At 37.7% G+C, this 23,782-nt stretch overlaps 1 protein-coding gene across 1 annotated transcript in view; it reads right to left on the bottom strand.

Annotated features, from left to right (window-relative positions):
• MYBPC3 (myosin binding protein C3) overlaps positions 1 to 16,277 on the bottom strand; it is a 59,271-nt gene extending 42,994 nt beyond the window's left edge. The window contains exons 1-8 of the mRNA XM_066552532.1: positions 16,253 to 16,277; positions 7,140 to 7,406; positions 5,057 to 5,152; positions 4,739 to 4,825; positions 4,450 to 4,598; positions 3,406 to 3,523; positions 2,023 to 2,071; positions 801 to 845 (exon numbers count right to left, since the gene is read on the bottom strand). Coding sequence (XP_066408629.1) covers positions 801 to 845; positions 2,023 to 2,071; positions 3,406 to 3,523; positions 4,450 to 4,598; positions 4,739 to 4,825; positions 5,057 to 5,152; positions 7,140 to 7,406; positions 16,253 to 16,277 — 836 coding nt within the window. The remainder of the gene's footprint in view (positions 1 to 800; positions 846 to 2,022; positions 2,072 to 3,405; positions 3,524 to 4,449; positions 4,599 to 4,738; positions 4,826 to 5,056; positions 5,153 to 7,139; positions 7,407 to 16,252) is intronic.
• Between the last annotated feature and the right edge of the window lie 7,505 nt (positions 16,278 to 23,782).

Genomic DNA, 23,782 nt, shown 5'->3' with positions numbered 1-23,782 from the left:
AACTGTGGTAATCCCAAATTTGGAAAGGATTTCCTGTGATCAAATATTCAGTAAAACAGGTCTACAGCTAGCAGAATAACTATTCACCTTATTGTTTCACAAGTGGTAGTTAAAGTTTCAGGAAAGACCAGCAATCAAGGTTTAGCTTTTTTGAAGAATAAGACCCTAATAATTGCTTTAACATGCATATAGTCAAATCTAATCTCAGAACTCCAGTTCTTGCTATAGTAGAAAACATTAGGAGCAAAAGGCATGGAGTGAAAAATTTAACGATGATATGATAAGGAGTGTGCCAGGAAACAACAGATTTTCAGTTGTGTTGATACAGTTCTGTGAGCAACAGCAATTTTAGTCAAAATGTGCTCAGTAGAGAGGAAAACATGTAAAACAGAGAGGGCAGACATGCATATAATTTAAAGTTGCTTTTTTTCTTCTGATAAGGGTGAGAAGATGTCACTTGCCAAACACATGCATGTTTTCTCTAGATGAATCTGCCTCTCACTGAACTACCAAGCTACTCTTTTCTTTATTTATCTGTTTTTATCTATCCTTTTATATTATGTTTTATCTTTTTAATTTTTCTTTTTTTTTTGTCTTACATTATTTCATATTCATATGTATTAATCTCATATAAATACTACACATTATAAACAGTGATTTATTTGAAATTTAAGCTGCATCGTAATTCTTTGGGCCTGTTTTTTTTGGTTTTTTTGTTTTTTTGTTTTTTTTTTTCCTAAGCAGAGAGAGACAGTTCATTGTAAGACTCAACTTTGTCTGCTGACACAGTCAGTGACTACCTGAGAAAGGCTGAAGTCATCCGTCTCCCCCCTCCTGCTAGGCTCCTGAGCGAGGGTATCAAAGACAAAGCTTCAGATTTAAACAGTTCAGTTCAAAATCTGGCTTCATTCTTACAGGAGAAACTGACAATCTGAACAGCCTGAAGCTGCTCACACTGCACTCCCTTCGAACTGATTTGTAATTCTTTTAATTGTGCTAAAAAGAGGAGAAATTCTCACTGCAGTGAAATAACACAATGCACTTAGGCACTGAGTGGCCCCCATTTTACAGTGAGGCTGGTGAGCTACCTACAGATGGACTCTACAACTGTAGACAAATTCTACTAGCCTTGTTTAATTCTTTGTGATAAATCTTAGAAAAATTCTCATATAAAAATAGGACTTATAGAGAAATACTCAGAGTTGCCACAGATGATTTGTGTCCTTTAGAGAAATAGATGTCAAAATATTCTTGGTCTAGTAACTTTTCAAAAATACATATAAAAACTAAAATAGAAACTTATTTATTATTGCATGAAGGAAAAAGGGAGCACATATTAATGTCTAACACTAGAAAAAATCCAACCAATTTTGTGAATCTTACTAATAGAAGGGAATATTATTCCATTAGGAGAGACATCAGAAAGTATTAAAGATGGGGGAAGATTGGCCTTTTCAACACCAAAGACTACATATACCTGAGTTTTCACCACTCACAGCGTCATTGTCTTCATTCAACTAATATAGGTATAGAACATGAAAACAGATACAATCAAAATGCTTGCAGGAATGTTATCAGTCATATGCTGCTTACAGAGCTCACACCAAACTCCACTCTCCTTGTTTGGCAAATGCAAATGTTTGTACCAAGATACATGTAAGCCAGACAAAATCAAGACCAACATCACACAGTATCTTTTCCATCTCTGTTGGTCTATATCTGGAATGCTCTTTACAGGCCTGGAAAAAAGGTGCTGAAGTTCTTGTTGCAATTATACACATTATGGATTGCCTAATTGAAGGCAAGCATGATTATTACACTAGTACAAAGTCCAAACTCTCTTAGGTGATTTCCAGGAGTTGTATAGTATTTTAATAGAAGAAATATATTCTTAGTAGACATCTCTATCTTTGTGTTTGTTTGTCCAACAGCTTTGCTTTTAGCTAGATTTATCTGGGAAAGTGATGAATTCCACAAGGATGCGTAGCCTGATCTAGACAGGTTTCTGCTGTGCATACTCACGTGCGGCGGAAGGCAGCTCGGATGTCCAAGTCTCCACTTACAGGTGCTTCTGATGTGACAAAAAGTAATGAAGAGAAATGGGAAAGCAAGTCAACAAAATGTAAAAATAAGCTGCTATTTTTAAAAGTTTTCCTTTGCTGACATTTTTAGAAAGAAATTCTTATATTGTAAATTGTGATTAATTGCATATTGAAAGATTAACACATCATCTTTAAGCATGTAACCTTCACTAATTAGCTTTCAACATCCAGTGGTTTTTTGATAACTTATTTCTGTCTCATGTTTCATAATAACCTGGAGCCTGATGGACTATCTTATCTCTTGCTTGTCAGTTCTCCTGCTGCAAAATTTAAATTTCAATAGTTTCTTCACAGAGTATTTAAAACCTAATGAGAATATGACTGGACATCAACTGAATACTATTATTAATAATAAATTATAATCTATCCTCTGACAGCAGAGATAATTCCTGGAACTATGTAGAGAGGTACAGAAACCTAATTGAGGATGTTGTATGGAGAGAATTTTATTACATTGTTGGTATAAATTGGTATGCTGCTACTGCTGGGAGCAAAATGGTTCTCAGTTGCTGCTCCTAAGTCTTATGAGTCCTATCTATTGAAACTACAAAAATTAACACTGCTGATCAAATAACTTAATAAACCTTTGTCATTAGGTTCAGTGGTAGCTGGACAGAAGTTAATATTGCAGCCCCTTCAATAGAATTGCTGAAACCAGAAATGGTCCAAACATTCAGTTCTTTCAGTCAGTCCATGCTTATACTCTTTTACTTAAACTTTTCCAGAGTCAAGGCCAAATTGATGTTGAAATGTACTTCCTTTTTAATTTTTATAAACTTTTCAGTATAGCACTTGTGAGGGTGGCACCACTCATTAAGTAAAATGAGTCATCTGCTCTTAAAGCAATTTTATCTCACAAGGTGCTTCTGGATGAGTTGAATTTTTTTATATAGGAAGGACAAAGGAATTGACAATAGTGTCACATGTCTAAATCTATCTTTTTCAAATATCCATTTTTAGTACTGAACTTTTGCCAAAATAAGAATGAACTTATCTTCTATTCTAGTGAAATTGAACTTGATGAAAGAATTAATCTGAAATCAGAATAAAGCCAGAGAAAAGGTGGGCAGTTTTACATCTTTGTGTGTGCTTTCTTTAAGAGCATCACAGTTCTGACCAGAGTGACAACCAAGTGGTATTTCTAATGATCTCAATCCCATTCTCCTCTCTAGATCTTCAGGTCTATACTTCAGATTTGTGCTTGTCTAGTGATCATAATGTACCAGAAAGAATTGTTGGTGCACAGGGAAAAAAAATACAGGGGCAGGAAGAAAAAAAAAGAGATGGAAGGAATTCACCTTACCATTGACTGTCAGGCTGAAATTAGAGCTATCAAACTTGTCCTTGGTAGTCACCTCACATCTGTACCCTCCTGCAAAAGTCATGTTTGCTTCTATGATTTCCATTTCAAAGGTGTACACCTAGAAGAGACACCAATGATACAATAATTAAGTTAGAAAATGAAATGGTGAAACCTGAGAGAGGGAATACATGGAGAGAAATAGACAAAGGATGAACTGTGTCTGTGTGTTCCTTTTAGAACTAAGAACCTCGTGAGTGTCCAACTCATTACTGTAACAAAAAATTATCCATAATCCCCAATTCAGTAGAAACAGTTGATGAGTGCTGTCAGTACAGGTATTCTTGAGGATAAAAAGGTGTATTAGCAAACTGTGCTGGGGCATACACTAATTCCACGTGCACTGGAAACAGGAATAATGCTTTCATTAAGCAGTTTTAGCCTCTTCCCAGAACGTTTGCAGAAGATGCCAAAATTCAGGGAAAGGAGTGGCTCATGTGAGCCAGTCTGTCCAGTTCCCTCCAGGAGAGGGTGGTAGTGATTCATGTACCGCAAGGAAAAAAGTCGTGGTACAGACTCGTGTTCCTCCTCAGGTACCTTAGGACAAATTTCTGGTAAATAATGTGTCTTACTCAGCTTCTTAAAGCAGTCTAGACAATGCAAGAAAGTAATGAATTCCAGCACTAATAGCAGAATGATTGACCTATTAAGACCAAGATAGACTATGCTTAAATAGCTGTCTGATTGTTTTCTCTTAAATATACCAAGTTTCTTGAAGGAAGATGAAGGGAATCCTGCAGTAGAAAGTGCAAAACTACTCCCCCAGTCCTCCAGATGTTTTCTCATTTCACCACAGATAAGGTTTGCAAGAGTATGTAGAGTTTGTCTCTTGTCTGTGTGGTCAAAACACAGACTTCTGTGGATAAGAATAGCCTTGTGTGTTGCTTTGGCTACCTTAACATCAAACCAGTCCTATTTTAGTTTCTATTTTCCTCAGATTAAAGATTAGTACCTAGAAGACTGAGAACTCTATTCTGCCAATTGTACCTTGGTATTTCGATCATAACTGTCATGTAGCTGGAGATGTTTCCCCACTTTGCTTCCCAGGTCCATCCACTTTCCTTTGAACCATTTCACTGATGGCTTCTTCAGCAGGCTCTCACCTGCTACTTTGGCAGTGAATGTGATGTTTCCACCTTGTTGGAGAAGTAGGTTAAAGTAAGATTATGAATTATGTTTATCTGTTGTATCACTGCTGTCACCCTGTACTTAAGAGCTAATGATAGTCAAGCAACAGGTGCAGTTTACAAACTTCACTTGGCCAACGTGCACTCACCAACAGTAACTTCTCCATCCTGTGGTCGTGCCACAAAGAGCCCAATGGGGTCCAGAGGTTCTTCTGGGTGTGTCTCAGCAGATAAAACTGAAATAAATATCATAATTACTATTTAGATTTTTTTTTTGGCATCAGACTATATATGAACTACTTAAATATTTTAAAAATTTCTCAGTAGATTTCTTCTGCCTCTGAGATTCCTTATTCTTTATGATCTGTTTTCACCTACTGTCTCTATCTCACATTAAGGAGTCCCTGTGGATGTTCTTCCCTTCTGCTAATAAACCAGACTTGATGTCAATGTTAATTCTCTATTACCTTCTGTGTTTTGGCTGCCTTCTGCTGGCGGAGCAGGTGACTCTGAGGCAGCTGGGGCTGGAGCAGCTTCTGCAGGAGTGACTGCCTCACTCTTTTCTGGAAATGAATGTAAGCCAAGATTAGAGAAATTCTATTTCCTCTTTCTTTTTGAAGAAATTTTGCAAAAGAACAGCCTTTAATATATTTTAGGAAATGCAGAGAAATTAGCTGTTGTTTCCTAGAGCTTAGAGGATGTGCTGGAAGCAGAAGGGGCTCACTGAAGCTGGATGATGAGGCTTTTTCTTCTGATGAGCTCAGAAAAAACTAATGCCTGGTTTTTAAAATTCTATAGTCTTGATGTGTAGAAACTTATCAGGTGATGAATAATGCTGTTATTTGTTGCAAACGTCAGTAAACTAAAGTAACTACCAAAGCAGATGGACAAACAAACACAAAGATGTCAATTTCTAAACAGAAAAAGTAATGAAAAATGATGTAATTAATATATTTGTAAACAGTTTGCTTATTCAGGAGATTTTGTTTAATGATGCTGTTGGAATGTAATGTTACAAAGCCTATTGTTGTGGGCAGCTTGGAAAAAGCTCTAGACAGTGCTAGTAAGCAATGTGGAGAAAGTATTTTAAAAATCCATCCATAATGTAATAATCCCTGGCTTATGGAAGTTTGTATCCTCTCAATTAAACCATGACCTCAGAGACAAATTTAGGCAAATGCATTTGGCACAATGGAGAAGACAGAATTGTCTGAAAATGGAGTAGGAGTGAGCAACTGGAGCAGATGGAGGGAGGTAGAATTTCTTGAAATAGATCAGTTGCAGGAAGATATTTTTTCTCTGTAGGTAGTGGAGCTGCTTCCAAATAATAATGGACAATCCAGTTACTCTGTGACATTACATACTCCATTATGCTCCATAGCATTATTTGCAAGTATTCTGCCTATAGCAGCCTCTGCATGGAACTAACCTGAAAGGCAATGAGGAAAATATGATGAGTACAATATGGCCCAGTTTGCTTTCAGGATGAGATAGTCAGCAGGACCATATTTCTGCATGCTCTGACAGCTGTCAAGTTGTCCTAATCCATACCAGGATTTTCCCTTACACATAATCTGTCATGCCCTGTCTTTGCATATGGAACAGGACATCTTGAAGCATGTTAAATTTTCCTCCATTTGTTTTCAGCTGACCAGAAGGTGTCACAAGGTCCCATCATGTTGCTAGAACAAGCAGTGATAGCAAAGAAAAGGAAGTGATATAAGCAATCTGAGTTTGAGGCTTTTCACCATGTTGAAAAGCAAAAAGTCAAACACCAGAAGTGGTAAATGGATACAATTTTGGAGGGGAAAAAGGGATCTGGAAGGTCAAAATGTTTCAAAAAATGAGTGATTTCATCTATCCTAAGCATCTTCAGATACTTTTTCATGAGAAAATTCCAGGGAGTTTGACTCTTTAAATTTATTCCCAGGAAAAGCCTGGGAAAGTTTTTGAAACTTCCACATAACTGGTCTTTTAATGTGTACAAAGGTAGTAATAATGGGAGGTACACAATAATACAAAGGTTACTCTTCATATTCCAGCTCCTCTTGAAATACGCATTTTTGGTAGCAGGAGATTTTGAGACAATTTTGGGGAATGTATGAGCTTCTAGAAACACTACAGTATTACTTGTGTTTTGTCAATTGCTACAGTTTTGTATTTAAATTAAATAATTATAAGAAAATTCCAGTCTTAAGATCAGGCATCTCAGTTTAGTTCAGGGTGAGGGTTAGTTTAGATTGCTTTGCTTTTCAGTAGTTAAGTGTAAAAGCTTGACAGAATTCTGAAGATGTACATTGACATTTCCCTTATGATCTCTTCTCTGTGGACTTCTGACACCTGGAAAGAGTGTCTTAGCCACTGGAAATGTATTCCTCAGCTTAATAGGAATTTGCAGCTTCAAATAGTTGGGCAAAACAGATGTATTGCTGGTAGAGAAATTTTACAGTGTTAAAATAGGATAATTTCCATGGGCTTTATCTGTGAAGGTTGCATGTGGGACTGGAAATACTGATTAAACCAGAGGAAATTGCATAGGAAATTATGTACCTGGTTCCTTGACCTTGAGTTCAAATTTGACCTTGGAACTTCCAGCTATTACAGCATATGTCACATCATCTTCTTTTCCTACATTATTGATTGTCAGTGAATGCTTGTTGCCTTCTGTCTTGATGACATATTTTTCACTTTCAGTAATTTCTGTGCCAGCTCGCTGCCATTTCACCTTGATGCCAGATTTTTCTGTCTCTGCTTCAAACACAGCTGTGTTTCCGGCTGTCACCTCTGTTGTCTTTGGCTTCTTGGTAAATGCAGAAACTAAAAAAAGAGAGAGGGCTCACTAAAATCTGTTTTGCCATTGTGGCATATCTGGTGTAGTCAGCTGTTGTGGCTGCAGCAGCTGTCTCCTTTCTCTCCCATCTGCCCATGCAAGTTATAAATTACAACACTTTCCCCAGAGAAGCTGTGGAATTGCCTTTGAGTTTATCAGGTTTTGTCTCTCACTGGGATGTCTTAGCTCCTCCACGTTGTCATGAAATAAAGTGAAATGGAGAGCAAAATCGCCTCACTTTCTGTCTTCCTCTTTCTTTTTCCCCATATTGAGCTCTGGTTTTTCATAAGTGAATGTTTTGGTTGACGACAAGATGGCATGGAATATATTCTTACATATTTAGCTGTCTACATTAATTTGCCATGCACTTTCATCTAGAATTATTAATTTTGTCCTAACAGCTGCTTAATACAGTTGTTACAGAGGATCAGGATCTGTTCTTCAGCAACACTGCAGTTAGTGTGTCCTAATAGACTGCAAGGAATTAATGGTTCATCTTTAGTCCTTCTGTTTTGACTGATGAAGGCTTTAGTGGAAAGGAATTCACATTCCTATGATGACCCTTTCATTCCAGCTATAAGGATATAAATTGTTGTTTGTATTATAATTTCATTCCAGCTATAAGGATATAAATTGTTGTTTGTATTCAGAAGTTTACCTCAGAATTAAAAGTTGAAGTACTTGCCTACATGACACTCTACAACAATTACTTTCAAGGTGTAGATTAAAATATTTCCTCAATGTGTCAACACTTGGGAAGCTTATAAGGAGAATTAATGACATTATTAATATATAGGGTGAACAAGTGTAAACCAAATGATGTTTTACTTCATATGCAATCAAAGTAGCACACCAGATAGAGAACTGTAAACAAATAATGTATCATGATTTTGATCCATGGGGATCCCAATCTCTCTCAAGACTAGGTTTTAGTAAAGTAACTTGTTTTACTAATTTCTTTAACCTGATTTATTTATTTATTTATATTTCTTCATCTTTATTTTGAATCAAGTTTTTCATTTCATGTTCGTGTTTTTTGTCTTAATGAAATCTGTTATCATTTGCTAATTGCTATGAGCTATGTTGATGTGTAAAAATACCAGCAATTAACATTGTGATTCATACACTGCATGTTTTTTTGTGCATCATTCTGTCATCTTTCTATTGACTCACCCCTGTATAACTACATTTTAAAAAATACTAGTCATTTCATCACATCTAATTTTATCAGTCACCTCTGTGGCAAATTGTCTATGGCTCTACTCCTCTGGCAGTCTCAGGAACTCTTCCATACAACACAACAACGGTTATAATTAGCTTTGAACTTTTAGTTCTGCTTTATAAAAATGAAAGAAACATGGCATGAATATGTTTTAAAAGAAAAAGCTTATATTCATGTTCAAACAGGTGCTTAAGTTCATGTAAATGGTATATTGTTAAAAATACCATCTATTATTTTTATAAAATCTCTGCTCCTGTAGCATGTCTTCAGACTGCATAATTTACTTGACCTTAGCGGAGTTACATCTGCAAAGATTTAATCTGATGGCCTTTGGTCTTTAGCCATAACACAATTCATGCTTCTTGCATTGTTTTGCAAAGGATTTGAACCTTAAGCATGAGGTAAAATATGAACTATAAACACTTTTAGAATTTAGTAAAGATTGAATTTTGCTTTTCTTGATTATATAAAAACCAAAATTACATATTTTCAATTTCTTTTTCTTCCCCCTCCTCCCCCCCCCCCATTTTATATTTCTGATGAAAACATAGTTTTAGTTTTCAATGAGCCTAGGAAAGCCTTGAAAAACCTCCTGTTTTATTCTTCTGCATGGTTTCCTTCCCTGTTAAAAGTGTGGAAAATTTCCCCTGGGAGTGGAATGTTCCTGCATGTTTATAATTAAGGTTTCTTCTAATCTGGTGCAATAGTTCCTTAAAAATTTAGTACTTTGTAGAATACAGGACTTTGTACTGTAGTGTCCTACAGCGTGCTGCCTGTTACCAGCTGCACACCTTTAGATACCGTCCTGCACTTCTGTAAATAACACAGCAGGGTGTGCATTGGTGCAGTGTATCCTGAATAATTGCAGGAGAGTTACTGTACACAGCAGGCTGGGCATGCAGGATTCCAAAGACCTGTGAAGGTGGCCAGGCTGCTGCACAGCGGGGAGACAGGTCAGTTCTGGGAGCCACTCACTGCTGGCTGGCTGGCTCCTATGATTCTACAGACAAAGCAGCAAAGAGGCATGTTTTCAGTCTTTGAGTGCTATTATCATCACTCTTCTATTTAAGCACAAAAGAATCTATAAATATATTAATTACCTAACAGCAAAGTGATTTGTAAAGGTTCCAGCCTACAGTGTCGGGGTTTCATGACATGCATACTTGGAAGTAACTCTGTGATCTGCTGCACACCCTGTAAAGTGATTAGGTTTCTTACATTTGCTCTGTAGATGACTCAACAAGAACAAAATTGTTGGTGAGAACACAGTGAGAAATCTCTACCACTACATAACATTTCTGGCTTTTAGGAAATCTAAACACATGTGCAGAAGTTTATATGTAAGGCTCCTTTTATTCCCTCCCATCTTTCCTGCCAAAAGACACTTTAGTTCCAACTTAAAATTATTGTGAATATTTCTGGAATTGGAAAAGCCCAAAATCTCCCATGAGAATGGAGGCCTTCAAGAACAGCTGCTGTGTACCCACTTTTTCACTGGTAAAGGAGACTCAAGTTTTAAATGAGTATTTTTCCTGTACTTGCAATTCAGTCAGGGGCAGTGTCCAGAGTGGCTTCTCTCTATCCAGCTTTTCTTTCACCTTTCACTGCTCTTTTTGCAAAGGAAAACTAAAGATGTAGGGCTGGAGATTTTATAGGAAATTACTTTGCTGCAGAAGAGAGATTGCTGAAGAAGCATCTGAAGAGAATACCGTATTTTTTCCTTTTGGGGAAGAAAAGGGGCTGCTTAAGAGGTTAAAGAGTTCAGTTATTCCCCGTCCCTTCATTGTGGCTGCTACTTTAAGTAACGTGTAAATAAATCCAAGTTGACCAGAGGTTTTTTCTCATGCAGTTACACCAATGTAATTCAGGTAATTCCTCACTAGGAATACTCCTAAACACCACCACCCAAAACTTCTGGTCTGTCCTGAGAACCACACTTCTGCCTGCTTTTATCAGAAACACATTCCCCATCTCACAATCTCTCTCTCATTACAATGTTTCGCTTCTACCCAGATACACCCCTCTGAGTTCTATATATTCATCCCATACTCTAAACACTCTTGAATATGACCATCACCATGAGGCTGTGGAAAACCCAGCGACTGTGACACGTCTTGTGTGATGCTGTGGAATGTGTCTGTCAGCCACTGACAGATCTCAGCCGCTGTCCTGTGTTTATCCAGGCTCCAGGTGCCCATGAGTTAGGAGCCATAGGCCTGGGGCACCTGATGTCCTCTGCTGCTCACTGTGTTAACTCTCTGATTCCTGGTATGTTCTAACCCAGCCACACAGGGGGAGAGAAAAGTCACATTAGCACTAACACACCATGGCACTTCTGGAGAGATCAGAGAGCCACGTGAGTTACCAGGGCTGATGAAGACAGAAAGTGTTGAATGGTGCTCTGTATGTTTATTGGGGATAGAGTTGGTGTTGCTGTGGGGATTTAATGAAGGGAGAGAAGAGGGATGTGAAGCTAATAAAAGAAAATGAGCCTAGGGCCACTTTGCACGAACCCATTTTTCAACACTTCACCTCTCATAACCCAGGCCTTCCTAGTCACTTCTAGCTTCCATAATGCAAACACACTCACATAATTTCTGAGTAACATAAACCAGCAGATTTTACCCCAGGCAGAAGAGGAAACAGCTGTATGTGGTCTGCAGTTATCTTGCAGAAACTTTTTGGTGGTTAAGGCTGAAGCTACCAGAACTTGTATCCTCTAAAACTCTTGAAACACCTGAAGATGTAACATGAGCCATACACTGTATATGTTACACAAGTTTCAGCTTAACTGGTCAGTAATAAAAACCTCTGTTTGACATCTGTGATCAGATTGCATTTTTAAAATTTACTGGTAGGTCTTTCAATCACGAGGATGAAGAAAAAAAAATACATTTGCTTTGCGCCAAATTAAACTAGAATAAAATAATTTGAGTTCCAAAACTAATTTTCTGTAATAGTCACCTAAATAAAATAACAGAATTAGTATTCTGCCTTCATTCTGCTGCCATTTATTAAATCTTGATACTAGCACCTTCATGCTTTCTCCTTTACTTTCTGACCTGCTTTGAAGCAATATCCTTCTAACATCCATCATCAAACAAGTTTACTACTATGATTCAAGTCTTTTTCATACTCTCCTATGCAAACCCCAAGAAATGGCTAAGCTACCACCAGGGTTTCTATCTATTGCACTAATAATTGTTTCCTTTGCTCCCTTGTTGAGCTATCGATCTATTTACTGGGCTTTTATTTTATGAGTGTTTTCAGGCAGAGAATGTTTTTCTGTTGTCTTTGTACAGCATTAAATTGTTAGTAGGTAGCTGCTAAGTACTGTTGTATCTCTAATAAGAATAAAAATGAGTATTAGAACCTAGAAAAGCCATTCTTATTTCGTTATTGTCAGAAAAAATGGGGGTAAGGTATATAGTATAATAATGTTCAAATTACCAAAATAATTTCATTTGCCAGCAACATTCCCTAAATAATCTGGCTTAGAGTCACAAGCATCAGCTGAAAACCTATTCCTGAAATACTAGAATTTCAAAGTATGTGTGAACCAACTGAAATGAAAGTGAGCAAGAAATATGTTTTCTACACAGAGTGGTAGAGGAGAATATGTGTTAGATGACATTTTCAGATTATATTTCTGCCTTTCTGTAATAAAACCTGTTAAAGGTATAAATTATTGAGGAGAATCTAATGTATCTGGTTGAATGCAGCTGCTAGAAACTACAACAGAAATTTGTGATGAGTGAAATTAGACAAAATAATCACAGGTTTCTCCCACAAAGCTGAGTTATCTTATTGCACATTATCTGTATTTGGTGTTAAAATATGTATTGGTCAATATATTTAAATAATATTACAAAAGCAGTGTTAGCTTTTGGAATTCTTTAATTTGTTAAGATGTCATGTTGAAAATTGATCTTTGCTTGCACTTGGCATCTAGTTTTGCTTCTATATCATTTGCTCTTCCATTGAGTTAAAAGCCCAACTGAGGATAAGCAGACTTCAGTAATGGAGCTTGTAAATTCCTTTCTGAGGAACTATATAAAGATGCTGCACGTTCCTCAGTCAGGACCTAAGTGGCTTCTTGCAATTACAAGCTTAATCATTCCATGATCCAGAAGCTATTGAAAGACTCAATCTTATCATTCCTTGCCTACTTCAGCAGCTGAGATTGCAAATTCCTGCAGCATGAGCAACAGGCGAGGAATAGTTTCACTAATCAGTCACCTCTCTCTCTATGCATCCATCACACTTGCTGTAAAAGGGGGATAATAATGTTCAGCTTGGTTTGAATCTTAACTTGCACAAGAGGAAACTGTCTGTATGAATTTATGGTTTTTTCTGCATTCCTGCAGTGCATAGAAGTTTGTTGCAGTACTTTGTTCTGCTAGGTGCTTGCAAATGTGAAAGAATGATCTCATATTCAAACTAAAATTATGTGGTTTACTCTTAATTATGCAACGACTACTACTATTATTATTATTATTATTATTATTATTATTATTATTATTGAAGCCTCTGTGTACTTACAAGTTATTTGTAAATTCTTGATGAAATTTCCTAATCAGAACTGCAAAATCTAGACTCCCCAATCTACAAAATATGTGAGTAAAAGCTGACTGATTTTCAGAGAAGGTGAGTAATATAGACTTCTCCTTTCCCAGCTATAATAAAGCACACACTTCCCATTAAGTCCCATTTATCTACTAAATTTGGTATTTAAAAAGTCAACTATTTCCTCCTAATGTCATAAAATATTTTTAGGGAAATGGTTGGGTTTTTTAAACATTTCTGAATTTTCAGAACAAAAAAATGATAAAAATTTTCCAAATAGTGAGCTTTTGAACAAAGATACACTATGAAATGTTTAAATCAAAGGGAGAAGAACATAAAATTTCTGCCACAGAATCCTGCAAGAAGTGTGCTTTTCAAAGTTTGATGGTTTACTCTAACACTAAAATCTAACAGGTCTTACAAATTCTGTTTCTCTTTTGGATGGTGTAGATTTTTTAGAATGCTAAGACAGTTCTTTTGGCATTCTTGAAATAAGTAGGGAAGTGCTTTGTCCTGAAGTATTTTAGTTGGGCAGTTGAAAATGAAAGAATGTCTGTTGGAAAATCTACTTCACCACACCATTTTAATTTGATGGTTTATTAAATTATTTTTGGGTTTTGGTGGGATTTTTGGGGGGGCTTTGGTGGGTGGCGTTTTTTTGTTTATTTGTTTTTTTTGGGTGTTTTTTCGTTGTTGTTGTTTGTTTCTTTTTACATGTTAAAAGCCCTGTTAAAACAGCAGATATAAGCAGAATATCTCTGATCATTCTTTGACATGAAGAATTTTCTTTAGCCAATACACCAGATGCACAAATTTCAGTAGTACAGACTAGGGACTTCTTTGGGCTCTTCAGTAATCTAGCTATATGGTGTGTGAGGGGCAGGAATTGTGATTTATCCAAGTATGAATTGCCCAATGGTTATTTGGCCCTCCTGAGATGGTGCTCAGCATTATCCCATCTTGAAATGGCTTGAACTGTATAAACAACATGAAATAGAAAACCAAAGGGATTAGTGTCTCCTGGGAGACTGAGAAGATCCTCTCTAAAAGTTGTGGGGCATGTGACTGGTTCTGTCTCGGTCAGAGTGTGTAACAAGAGCTTTTCCTCCCCCTGCTGTGATAATCCCAGTGTTTGGTCTGGTTTGTTCATAAGAACTGTGTAGGACTAGTGATGTTAGACACCTGTTAGATTTCTCTGGAGAAATAAGTTGGGATAGAATTTCTCTTCGCCATTAGCCAGCAAAAGTGGGCATCTTCACAAACAGAGACATTGCCTCTCCCCCACGGAGAATGGAAATGTTAATTTAAAGGCAGTTAAACAATTAGAAATCAGAAGTCATAATGCCAAGGTGTCACTGTCAAATTTTGCCTACTCTGTTGTATTTCTTTTTGTCTGCATTCGCAACAATTAAACATTTAAATAAAACTTAAAAATCATATGCCTTTAAAACCAGAATATGAGTATAATTTTCTCATTTTTGAGGTGATGACTGAAACTTTGCAGCTTATATTTTCAAGTTTTTGTCTATAATTACAGGATCTAATATATATTTCTTTTTTATATACAAATCTACTTTCATTAGAAAAGGCACCCTTATGAATATGAAATGATGTTATATTTGTAATACTGTGTAAGGATTGCTGACACCACTGTTGCTTTAGGGTTATCACACAGAGGGAACACAAAGAATCTTGTTGGAGTTAACCATGCTTTGATGCTTGGCAGGTTGTAAAGGGGGAGTCTCTGGGCGTGTAATTGGTCTGCCTCTGGTAGTGGCTGATTTCAAGTAGTTTGGTCAAATGAAGGTTCTTAGCAAGTTCTCCTTTTGTTATTGTAACAATAGGAGATTGTGTCAGTGGCCAAACACCAATGCCTGCTCAGGCCTTTGCAAAGCACAAAGGTCATTATTAATAAGTCTCCACAGCTGGCACTGGCTGACTCTGGAAACTGCACATTACTAAAAACACGTGCACCTTGTACTGTACATTCAGGTAGTGGTGATTCTGGATGTTCACTGGCATCAATGAAGTGACAGCTTGAAAGTGGAGAATCCCAGATTTAGTACAAGTTTCTCCAGGCCTGACTATTGAGCATGTTCACACTTCTCAAACAATCATAAATTCAGCTTTTGTCAGCTTTTTTTTCCAAACTTGTGGATGCAAAGTGCTCCTGAGGCATCTTCCTCTGCAGGTGTCCTGAAGTTAGCTGCCTCTTCCTTTTCTTCCCAGGCTCTCTTCCTCCTACAAACACCAAATTCATTGCACCTTGCACCCCATTCTAGGCCTCCTCTATGTGGGCAGCATCTGAGTGATTCCTTATTGGAAGATTTTTAATTAAAACATTAATAAATTTGAAATAGTTTCCTGGCATTTTTCTCTGTGGCTCTGTGACCTTGGCTTCCTGAAAAGGACTAGTTATCTTCTGGCTCAAGGGGAAAGGATGAAAGAGGGCAAGGGAAAAGAAATTGCCATGTATTCTTCACAGTACAATGTTGCCTTTTTTTCCTAGAATTCTATAGTCAGTGGTTAAAAGAAACAGAAAGAATAAACTCTGAACAGGTTCTATTTGCTTTCATTTTCACAGAGATTTCATTCACAATAAATACCATCAAATTTTGCCAATAATACTTCTACAAATTGTCAAGGGGAAAAAAGCCCAAACCCAAAATAAAAGCAGGAGAGATTTGTACTATTTAGCTGTCTAAGAGAGAGACTACAAGCCTTTATTTATTTTTTTTTCAGAGTCCTAAAGGTGACTAGGAAAGGAAATGAGAAATTAAGCGCAAGTGAGAATTAAATGTGTTTCACCTCTATTTTTTCCTCATCCAAAGTCTCTTGAGAAAATTCTGTGGCTGAGGGTTATGAAAGCAGTTAGTGATTTCTCTTCAAGATCACTCAATATCTCTTACATTTATAACTTAATAAATTTTTTTCCCTGTCTATTTATTTTTGCCTGTGAGGCATCTCATTTCTCTAGCATACATAATCTACTCACATTTTCCTGTCAAGCTGTTCCTAGTTTTGTCTGTCAGTTATGATCCTTACCTGTTTTCTTCACCGGCTCTGGCATCTTCCCTTTGTTTCTGGTGGAGCTCCCAGCTGTATCTAGAAAGCAGGGTGTGAGTCACACAGGAATGGGACTGCAGGGCTTTTGAGACCCCCTAAAGCCCCACGGGGTGGAAGCCCCCATCCTGCTCCTCCCCCTTGATCCCCCCCTGTTGTCGGCTACGGCACCTTATCAGCAGCAGGGCACTTGACAGGCTACATCAGCTGGGATAAATATAGCCAGGTTCCAGGAGCCAGGGAGCTCAGGCCACCCAAGGCTGGCTACCACTGATCTGTTGGTATAAACCAGAGCACAATGTGATGCTGCACATGCGTGCAGAGCGTTTCTGGCTCCGGGCATGTACTGCATGGAGAATTCCAACACTGCCATGTTTACAGCACATGCAGCAAGCTAGATCTGATAGTTACATCTCCTGTGTGCTGGTTCCTGCTTACTTTAAGTGTGCATTTGCTTATATTCTTACCACTTATTTCAGGTTTTTTTTTGCCATAATTGGGTCAGAGCTGAACAACCCCTCACAAACTGGTTTTCTTGTTTCTTTTTTAGCTCTTCAACCAAAGATTGTATTTGTAGAACTAACTGTGAACTTTAAGGAAAGAACTTTCTTTTGCAGAGACACTTACACAATACTGACATTTGCAGTCACAAGTAGAAAGCATGACACTACTTAAATAGTTTTAGTCCTCCCTCCCCATCCACCCACTTGATCCACAGCATACGTTTCTTGATAACTAGCAAAATTTTTCTTCTTCTTTTAACTATCATTTTAAAAATAGTTACAAGGTTCTGTTTTATGCCACTAGAAGTTTCAATTTTGCTTAATCATATAGAAAAAATCTGAGGGAAAATCTCACTAGAAAATAATTCTTGTATGGCCATTTCATGCTCCAATCATTGCTTCTTATTTATTCCTATATTTAGCAAAATTCATATATGTCAAATATATATATATATTAAGATTTAGCATATTCATATGCATATTATTTAGCATATTCATATATGGCAAAATAGTAACTGTGGACAGTAATTTTTTATTATCATGATGGTTTATCAATTTTGAGTTTTAAGCTTTACCAGAAAAACTCTGGAGGCCAAACATTGAGCATATTTTAGCCACCACTAGTATTGACAAAATAATTAAAAAAAAAAAAGAAAAAAGGTGTGGTTTTCATTTCCCTCCCCAGCTTTACTCTCCTGTAAAAAACCTCATTTTTAAATGATTTAATCTTTTGGCATGGAGTTCAGAATAGACCAGTGTGCAAGCAGGTCATCAGTCACTGTACTCTGTCTTTCACATCTGACTCTCTCAGTAGGCTGATAGCACAAACGTGATCATGCAAGAATCACTGCTGATACTTCTCCTGATTTGGGGCGAAGCACCTCCTCCCCTTCCCTTGAAGCAATTTTTACTGGATGAGTGAGGAAGATGGGCAGGATGTCGCCTGTGTTTATTTTCCATTGCCTGGTTTCTAGTGAAGCACAAGTTACCATGATATGTGTTTGGCTACTATCCTGTGCCTGAGATATTTCACTGGGAGTCAGGAAATTTTGGCTGTTTGCTTTGCCTTGAAACCTTTCAAAGGGCTTGGGTCTCACTTCTTCCCCACAATGAAACACAGCTATGAGGATTTAACCTGATGCAGGGAAATGATCCTAACCCAATAAAAAATTTGCAGATTTTGTGACTTTTAGTGTTATTTAAAGTAATATTTCAAATATATTGCTATGTTCAAGACTGGGAAAAATGAATGTTTTGTCTGCTATTACTCATTAGGTTACCAGGTGGCAGCATTGTTGTAATAGTAAACTTTTTCTAGCATTTTCTATATTATATTACATTACATTACATTATATTATTTGACTACTTTTAATAACAAAACTGCTATGCAAATGAAATGTATAATTTCAAGGGCTACCCTGACCCAAAACTATACAGTTGATTGTGATAACTGCTTTCTAGTGCACTGCAACACTAGATAATTGTTTAGCAAGTGTGTGAAGTTTCTCCTGTATTCAAATGAAACTAATGTACAAGAACAGTGACGCAACATGTAATACATGTCTCAGGGCCTGTGCTTAAAAAGTGAGTGAGAGGGAAAATTCTTCCTTGTCAGAAGAATTACTCTGAAATTATTGCTCTGTGCTTCAGACAGTGTCTTTCACCACATAATTCAAAATCAAGTTCAAAAATGACAGAAATTGGTGCCCTGCCGTGACATGCTGCGCAATTTTGGATAACTGCACCATGGCTTATACAGAGAAAACCAAGGATTTATTATTTATAGCCAAAGTTAACAGCACCTCCTTCTAAAAAGACTACACAACTTCTTATTAAAAAGCTATGTATTTGGGTGCTTGTGACTCTGCCCAAATTTAGCTATCCAGACAGAAAGTCTATATATTACTTTTCTATTTTGGGCTTCTTTTCCTGGTAGATTCTGTCATGCCATTTAATTTCTTGTCTCTATTTTTGTTTATTTGTTTCTCTGCCTTTTGTTTTGTGTCATGAAATTATCACCTCCTCAGTGGTTCTGCAGTTTCTGAGGACAAGGCAGTAAAATTGCCTCGGTGGCTGCAGATTTACTGGTGGGAATGGTGGGACAGCTGAGGTGGCTCAGTGCAGAGCACAGGCCTAGCAGGACTCATCCACTGAAGTGCTCATAGAATCATGGAATATCCTGAGCTGGAAGGGATCCACAAGGTTCATCAAATCCAGCTCCTGACTTTGCACAGGACAGCTCCAGTGCCCACACCAGGTCCCTGAGGGCATTGTCCAAACATTCCTTGAACTTTGGCAGGCTCCTACTGTGACTTTCCTAGAAGTTCTGTTCTAGTGCCCACCGACCCTCTGGGTGAAGAATCTATTCCCAATATCCAACCTAATCCTCACTGTTTCCTTTGCGTTTTTGAATCACAGAGTGCTGGTGTGTACAGTGCAAAGCCACTTGACCTTAATGACAGAGCCTGAGTTTATAGGGATTTAGGAGATTTGGGTAATGCTTATTTGAGCTTTCCTCTGCACAACCATTTTGTATCCCTACCCTTTGCACTCCATACTTGAGTTCTTTCTGTATATTTGACAGCAGCTTGCTTTTGTTTAAGGGATGTTCTTTTAACTGGCTTCATGCTAAACAACCTGAGTTGCTGCATATTCTAGTCTATGGGGAAAAAGTGCAGTCTCCATATGCTCAGTGAGAACTTTCTACATTTCATCCTCTGAAGAAGGTTTTTTGGGTCAATGAGGTCCAGTGCAGGGGTCAGCAGAGTTTTCTATGCATTTATGTCAGGGCTAATGTGGGACTTGGACTTAATCCAGACACCTAAAGTAAAAGCAAACAGCCTTTGTGTCCTGTGCTCCAAACATTATCTCCCTCAGGCATATCAAAATAAAGGGGAGAACCAGCAGGATTGGGGGGCAAATAGTTGGAACTTCTGAGAGGGAAGGGATCACACCAATTTGAGTGGGAGTAGGAAATAAAAATGTGTGATTGAAGGGCGTGGATGGGGGGAGAAAATTGGTTTTTCTAGGTAATATGGGAGGGATTTAAAACAGATTCTCAAAGGACAAGAATATTAGATGGGGAGCTGGAATAGAAATGCGAAGGGAAGAGAACTGGTGATAAGACTGAAACTGTAAGAGGATGTGGGATGGAAAAACTATAAATGGCTGAACAAATAATTTGGAACTGAGAGCCATTCACATAAAGAGAAACTGACTGGAGGCATTTGTGAGAAAAGTTGGCCTGAGAGGAAGCAATGAACTAGCTGGGCAAAAGTTGAAAAGGGACATTGAGAATAAAGCAGTTGGAATCTACTAAATATGGAGGCATCTACTGGCTGAATCTAGGTATGGAGAAAAGCTGACCAAAGAGCTGGAAATTGATAGCTCAGGTTAGCAGAGAAAGGAAAGCACAGTGTGGGTGAGTGGGAAAAAAGGGAAGAGGGAATATCTAGAGAAGAAATCTAAAATTATGTTTCTGAAAGCAGACACCCAAAACTCAGAAACGTCGGTAAATCTAAAAGAACCCAAACTGATTTGTATAGGCAAATGCCCAGCTCAGCACCCAAACATTCTTCACTTTGCATAAGGCAGAGGAATCGAAGCATTCTGCACAAAGGCACCAGTGGTCAAAGGGCTCCTTATACCTAAAGCACTGCTGCTCTGCTGCTGGGGAGTTAAAACAGAAGCTCAGAGGGAGCCCTTAAGGCACAGAAACTGCATTCCTTCCTACCACAAAGCCGCTTCCCCAATCCTTTGCATAACCTTGGTCTCCCCAAGACCTCCTCCCACCCTTCTTTCTCCTCCTCCACCTCCTGCTAACCCTTATCTGCTCCACCACATCCTCATTCCCCTGCTGTCCATAGACTGCTCTGCTCATTCTCACGTACTGCTTTGACTCCTCAGCAGCAAAAAGTAACACTGTGGGGAACCAAAGGCATGAAGGAGGATGTGGCTGGATGAGTGGAGAGAATGGAAAGAAACACAGAATGGAAAGAAAGTTGCCCTGAAAAACCTGATCTAATAGGCCTGCTTTGAGTAGGGGGTTGGATGGGGTGACCTCCAAACATCCCTTCCAACCCAGGTTCCTCTGTGTGCTGATGTGAGGTGCTCAGCTAAGGCAGACAGGGGTGAGTTGTGAGCGAGGAAATGAGAAAGAATATCTCAGCCTACTGCTGTTTCCATGCTCTCTGGAGGACATTCACATTCCCCAGCTCTTGGAATAGGACTGATTATTTGGTTTATATACAGACCTCTCTAATAGCACAGGCTCAGCTGAGCCAACTGAATTGCAATGTGCAAATTTTTTAAAGAAGAAAGGTGAAATTGGTGAAGTTTTAGCTACTGTCACAGTTTCTTTAAAGAGCAAGCTCTTCATCTACTTAACTGTAATATGTAAGTGGGTTCATAACAGTAGCATTTTTATTACAGGCACTACATGTTTAGTGTTTTAAGTATATGGGTATGCAAAATTATGTAAATCTCATTTGAGTGTTTCTTAGAAGAAGAAAAGGTGGCAAGATAGCAAGGTAACCCACAAAATAAATTAGAAATAAATGCAAAATCTTGGCATTGGTACCACAGTCTGTGTCATACCATAGTCTTTTCTATCTGTAATCCATACATTTTAAATACACAAGTGGGGGATTTCCATTGAGAACATACTGTTCATGGCATTCTCAGAGGAAAACTGCTCATTCTGTTGTCATCAGCAATAAAGTCTTTTCTATGAATTTACAATGTGCAGCTATGGTACAGGGAAAATTTTGAATAACACTAAAAATACACTGAATTGAACTGTCATGTGATGTATGTACTAGTTATGAAGCTGTCAATATAGTTTGAATTAAGCTCGATGATAATGAAGGGAATTTTGTTGTGTGGAGATCTAAATAAGGGAGGAAAAAAATAGAAAGAAATGGAAGGAAGTCAAAGAGATTATGTGATACAAATAAACTAAGGCAAAAGGCTTACTGAGGAAAAGAAACCTGGCAATGTACAGAGCCTAAGCCTAAGCCTAAGTTGAATTCACAAGTGAAGACAAACATGGATTGTAAGACTCTGTCAGTGTATGAATCTTGAAATGAGGGTATAGAGATAAAACTTCATGAAGGAGGAGACCAAAAACCTCCATCAGATATATTGGGATCTGTGTACATGCGTTTTTTAGGAAGTTTGGAGGACTCAATAAATGTGGGCTTTCAGGCAGAAAATAAATAATAACATCTTCATCTGCAGTTCTGTCTGGTTCAGGTGAGTAGTAGCTTACATCTAGAAATGTCTAAAACTCTCTTTGACTGAGTAGAATTTAAAAATACATGCTACCACTGTAAATTGTTATAAGCATATTATCTGTATAGCCAATGCAATTTTTCTAACTTTGATGCCTCTGATGTACTGCTAGTGGGAGTCTAATATATTGTAAGTGCAGTTTAGTATTTTGAATTTAGCTCACTGATAGTTTCCTGAATAATCTTTCCACAATAATTGATTAAGAACCACTCAGTGGCTAATAAAGCTGATTTTTAAAGCAGGCTGCAAGGGCCAAATATAAGTTGACTATCCAGTTAGAGTATGAACATTTGCTTTGAAAGAGGATTAATGATCTCTAAGAGCAGTGGGCTGCAAAATGTTCCAATGAACTTGTCCTAATCATGGGTCATCTCTCCAAATAATAACCCCCCCGACCTTTTTTGATCCCATCTGCCTGTCTAGTACTTGGCCACCTTCAGAGAAAGCAACTCCTCTGTAATTTTGCAGAACCCGTGATTTAGTCATATTCATGTTGGTATTTTTGTCTAAAACAGCCAAAGAGCTTCTGTGCTTGCATGAGCAGCTGAATGGCAATAATTCAGCTTGCCTAGACTGCCTAGTGTCCTGAGCAGTTGGATTGTGTGGCAGACAAACAGTACTCTGGCAGAGAAGCATCATCATTTGGTCTCTTTCACAGCTGCAACATATGATTATTCACTCTTTATGCCACAGATGAAAAACCTAACCAGAAACAGATGGGGAGCGAATATTTTTAGAAACAGTATTTCAAAGCATTAACAAGAGGAAGAGAAAAAGTTTTCAGCTTTGAAGATAAAATTTTAAACCTTCTTGTTAAAGTATATTCAATATTGCTTTTAAAAATATTTTTTTGCTAATCCTACTATTCCCTCAAGATAACTTTCTCAGAATCTTCAATTTCCATATTTCTTGTGGTCAAAACCAGTGTAAAATGCAAATTCTTTAATTCAAGTATAAGTAGTTGCTCTAAATTAGCATTTTGAAGTAATGCACACACTCAAATAGCTCATTTAAAGGTTCTTGTTGTTTGTTTGAAGGCTTACTTTGTATTATTTCTCCAGCATCTAATAAGATTTTATGCAAGACTTGCTAGGGAAATGGAAAAATATGTCTCATAGATCTTAGAAAGCTTTTTGGTAAGCTTGAAATGGCTTTTGTGATATCCTAAGCATCTCCACAATTAACTCATCAGTTGGCTCTTTTCAGTTATCTCAGTTTTCCTGCAAGAGGAAATGATCCTTCTCCTTCAAATTACAGTGTCAGAGAAGGATCAGTTCTGCTTTTGAAGCTGTGTTTGTGATAAAGATATTTTTATGACGAGAGGAATTATTACTCTACTTTTCTTGAATATCAAGTCTGCAAGTCTGATGAGTGAAAATGTCTTTAATCTCTTTTTAATTCCAGATCAGCAGTGCCAAACATCATCAGTACCAAGCAGAGAAGTCCTGAGTTTCTACCTCAGCAAGAAGGAACCTTAATTGTGTCAGTGTTGGGTGCTCTAGTCTTCTGAGAGCTGCCTTCAACAGCTTCCATCCTGAAACTTCAAAATGGATGCAGGTGGAATGATCCAAGTCTAATTTAGTGAGTATTACAGTATTTCCTATAGGAAGTAAATCCTTCCAGTACAATTTTAGAAATAAAATGTCTTCTTAATTTGACTCATCCTAACTCTAAGTGAATGAAAAATGATCCTCAAAGCACAGTAACTAAAAGTTGG

The sequence above is a fragment of the Molothrus aeneus genome, chromosome 6 (genome assembly GCF_037042795.1).
Source record: "Molothrus aeneus isolate 106 chromosome 6, BPBGC_Maene_1.0, whole genome shotgun sequence".
Classification (NCBI taxonomy): Eukaryota; Metazoa; Chordata; class Aves; order Passeriformes; family Icteridae; genus Molothrus; species Molothrus aeneus.
This window is presented reverse-complemented; position numbering and strand designations above follow the sequence as displayed.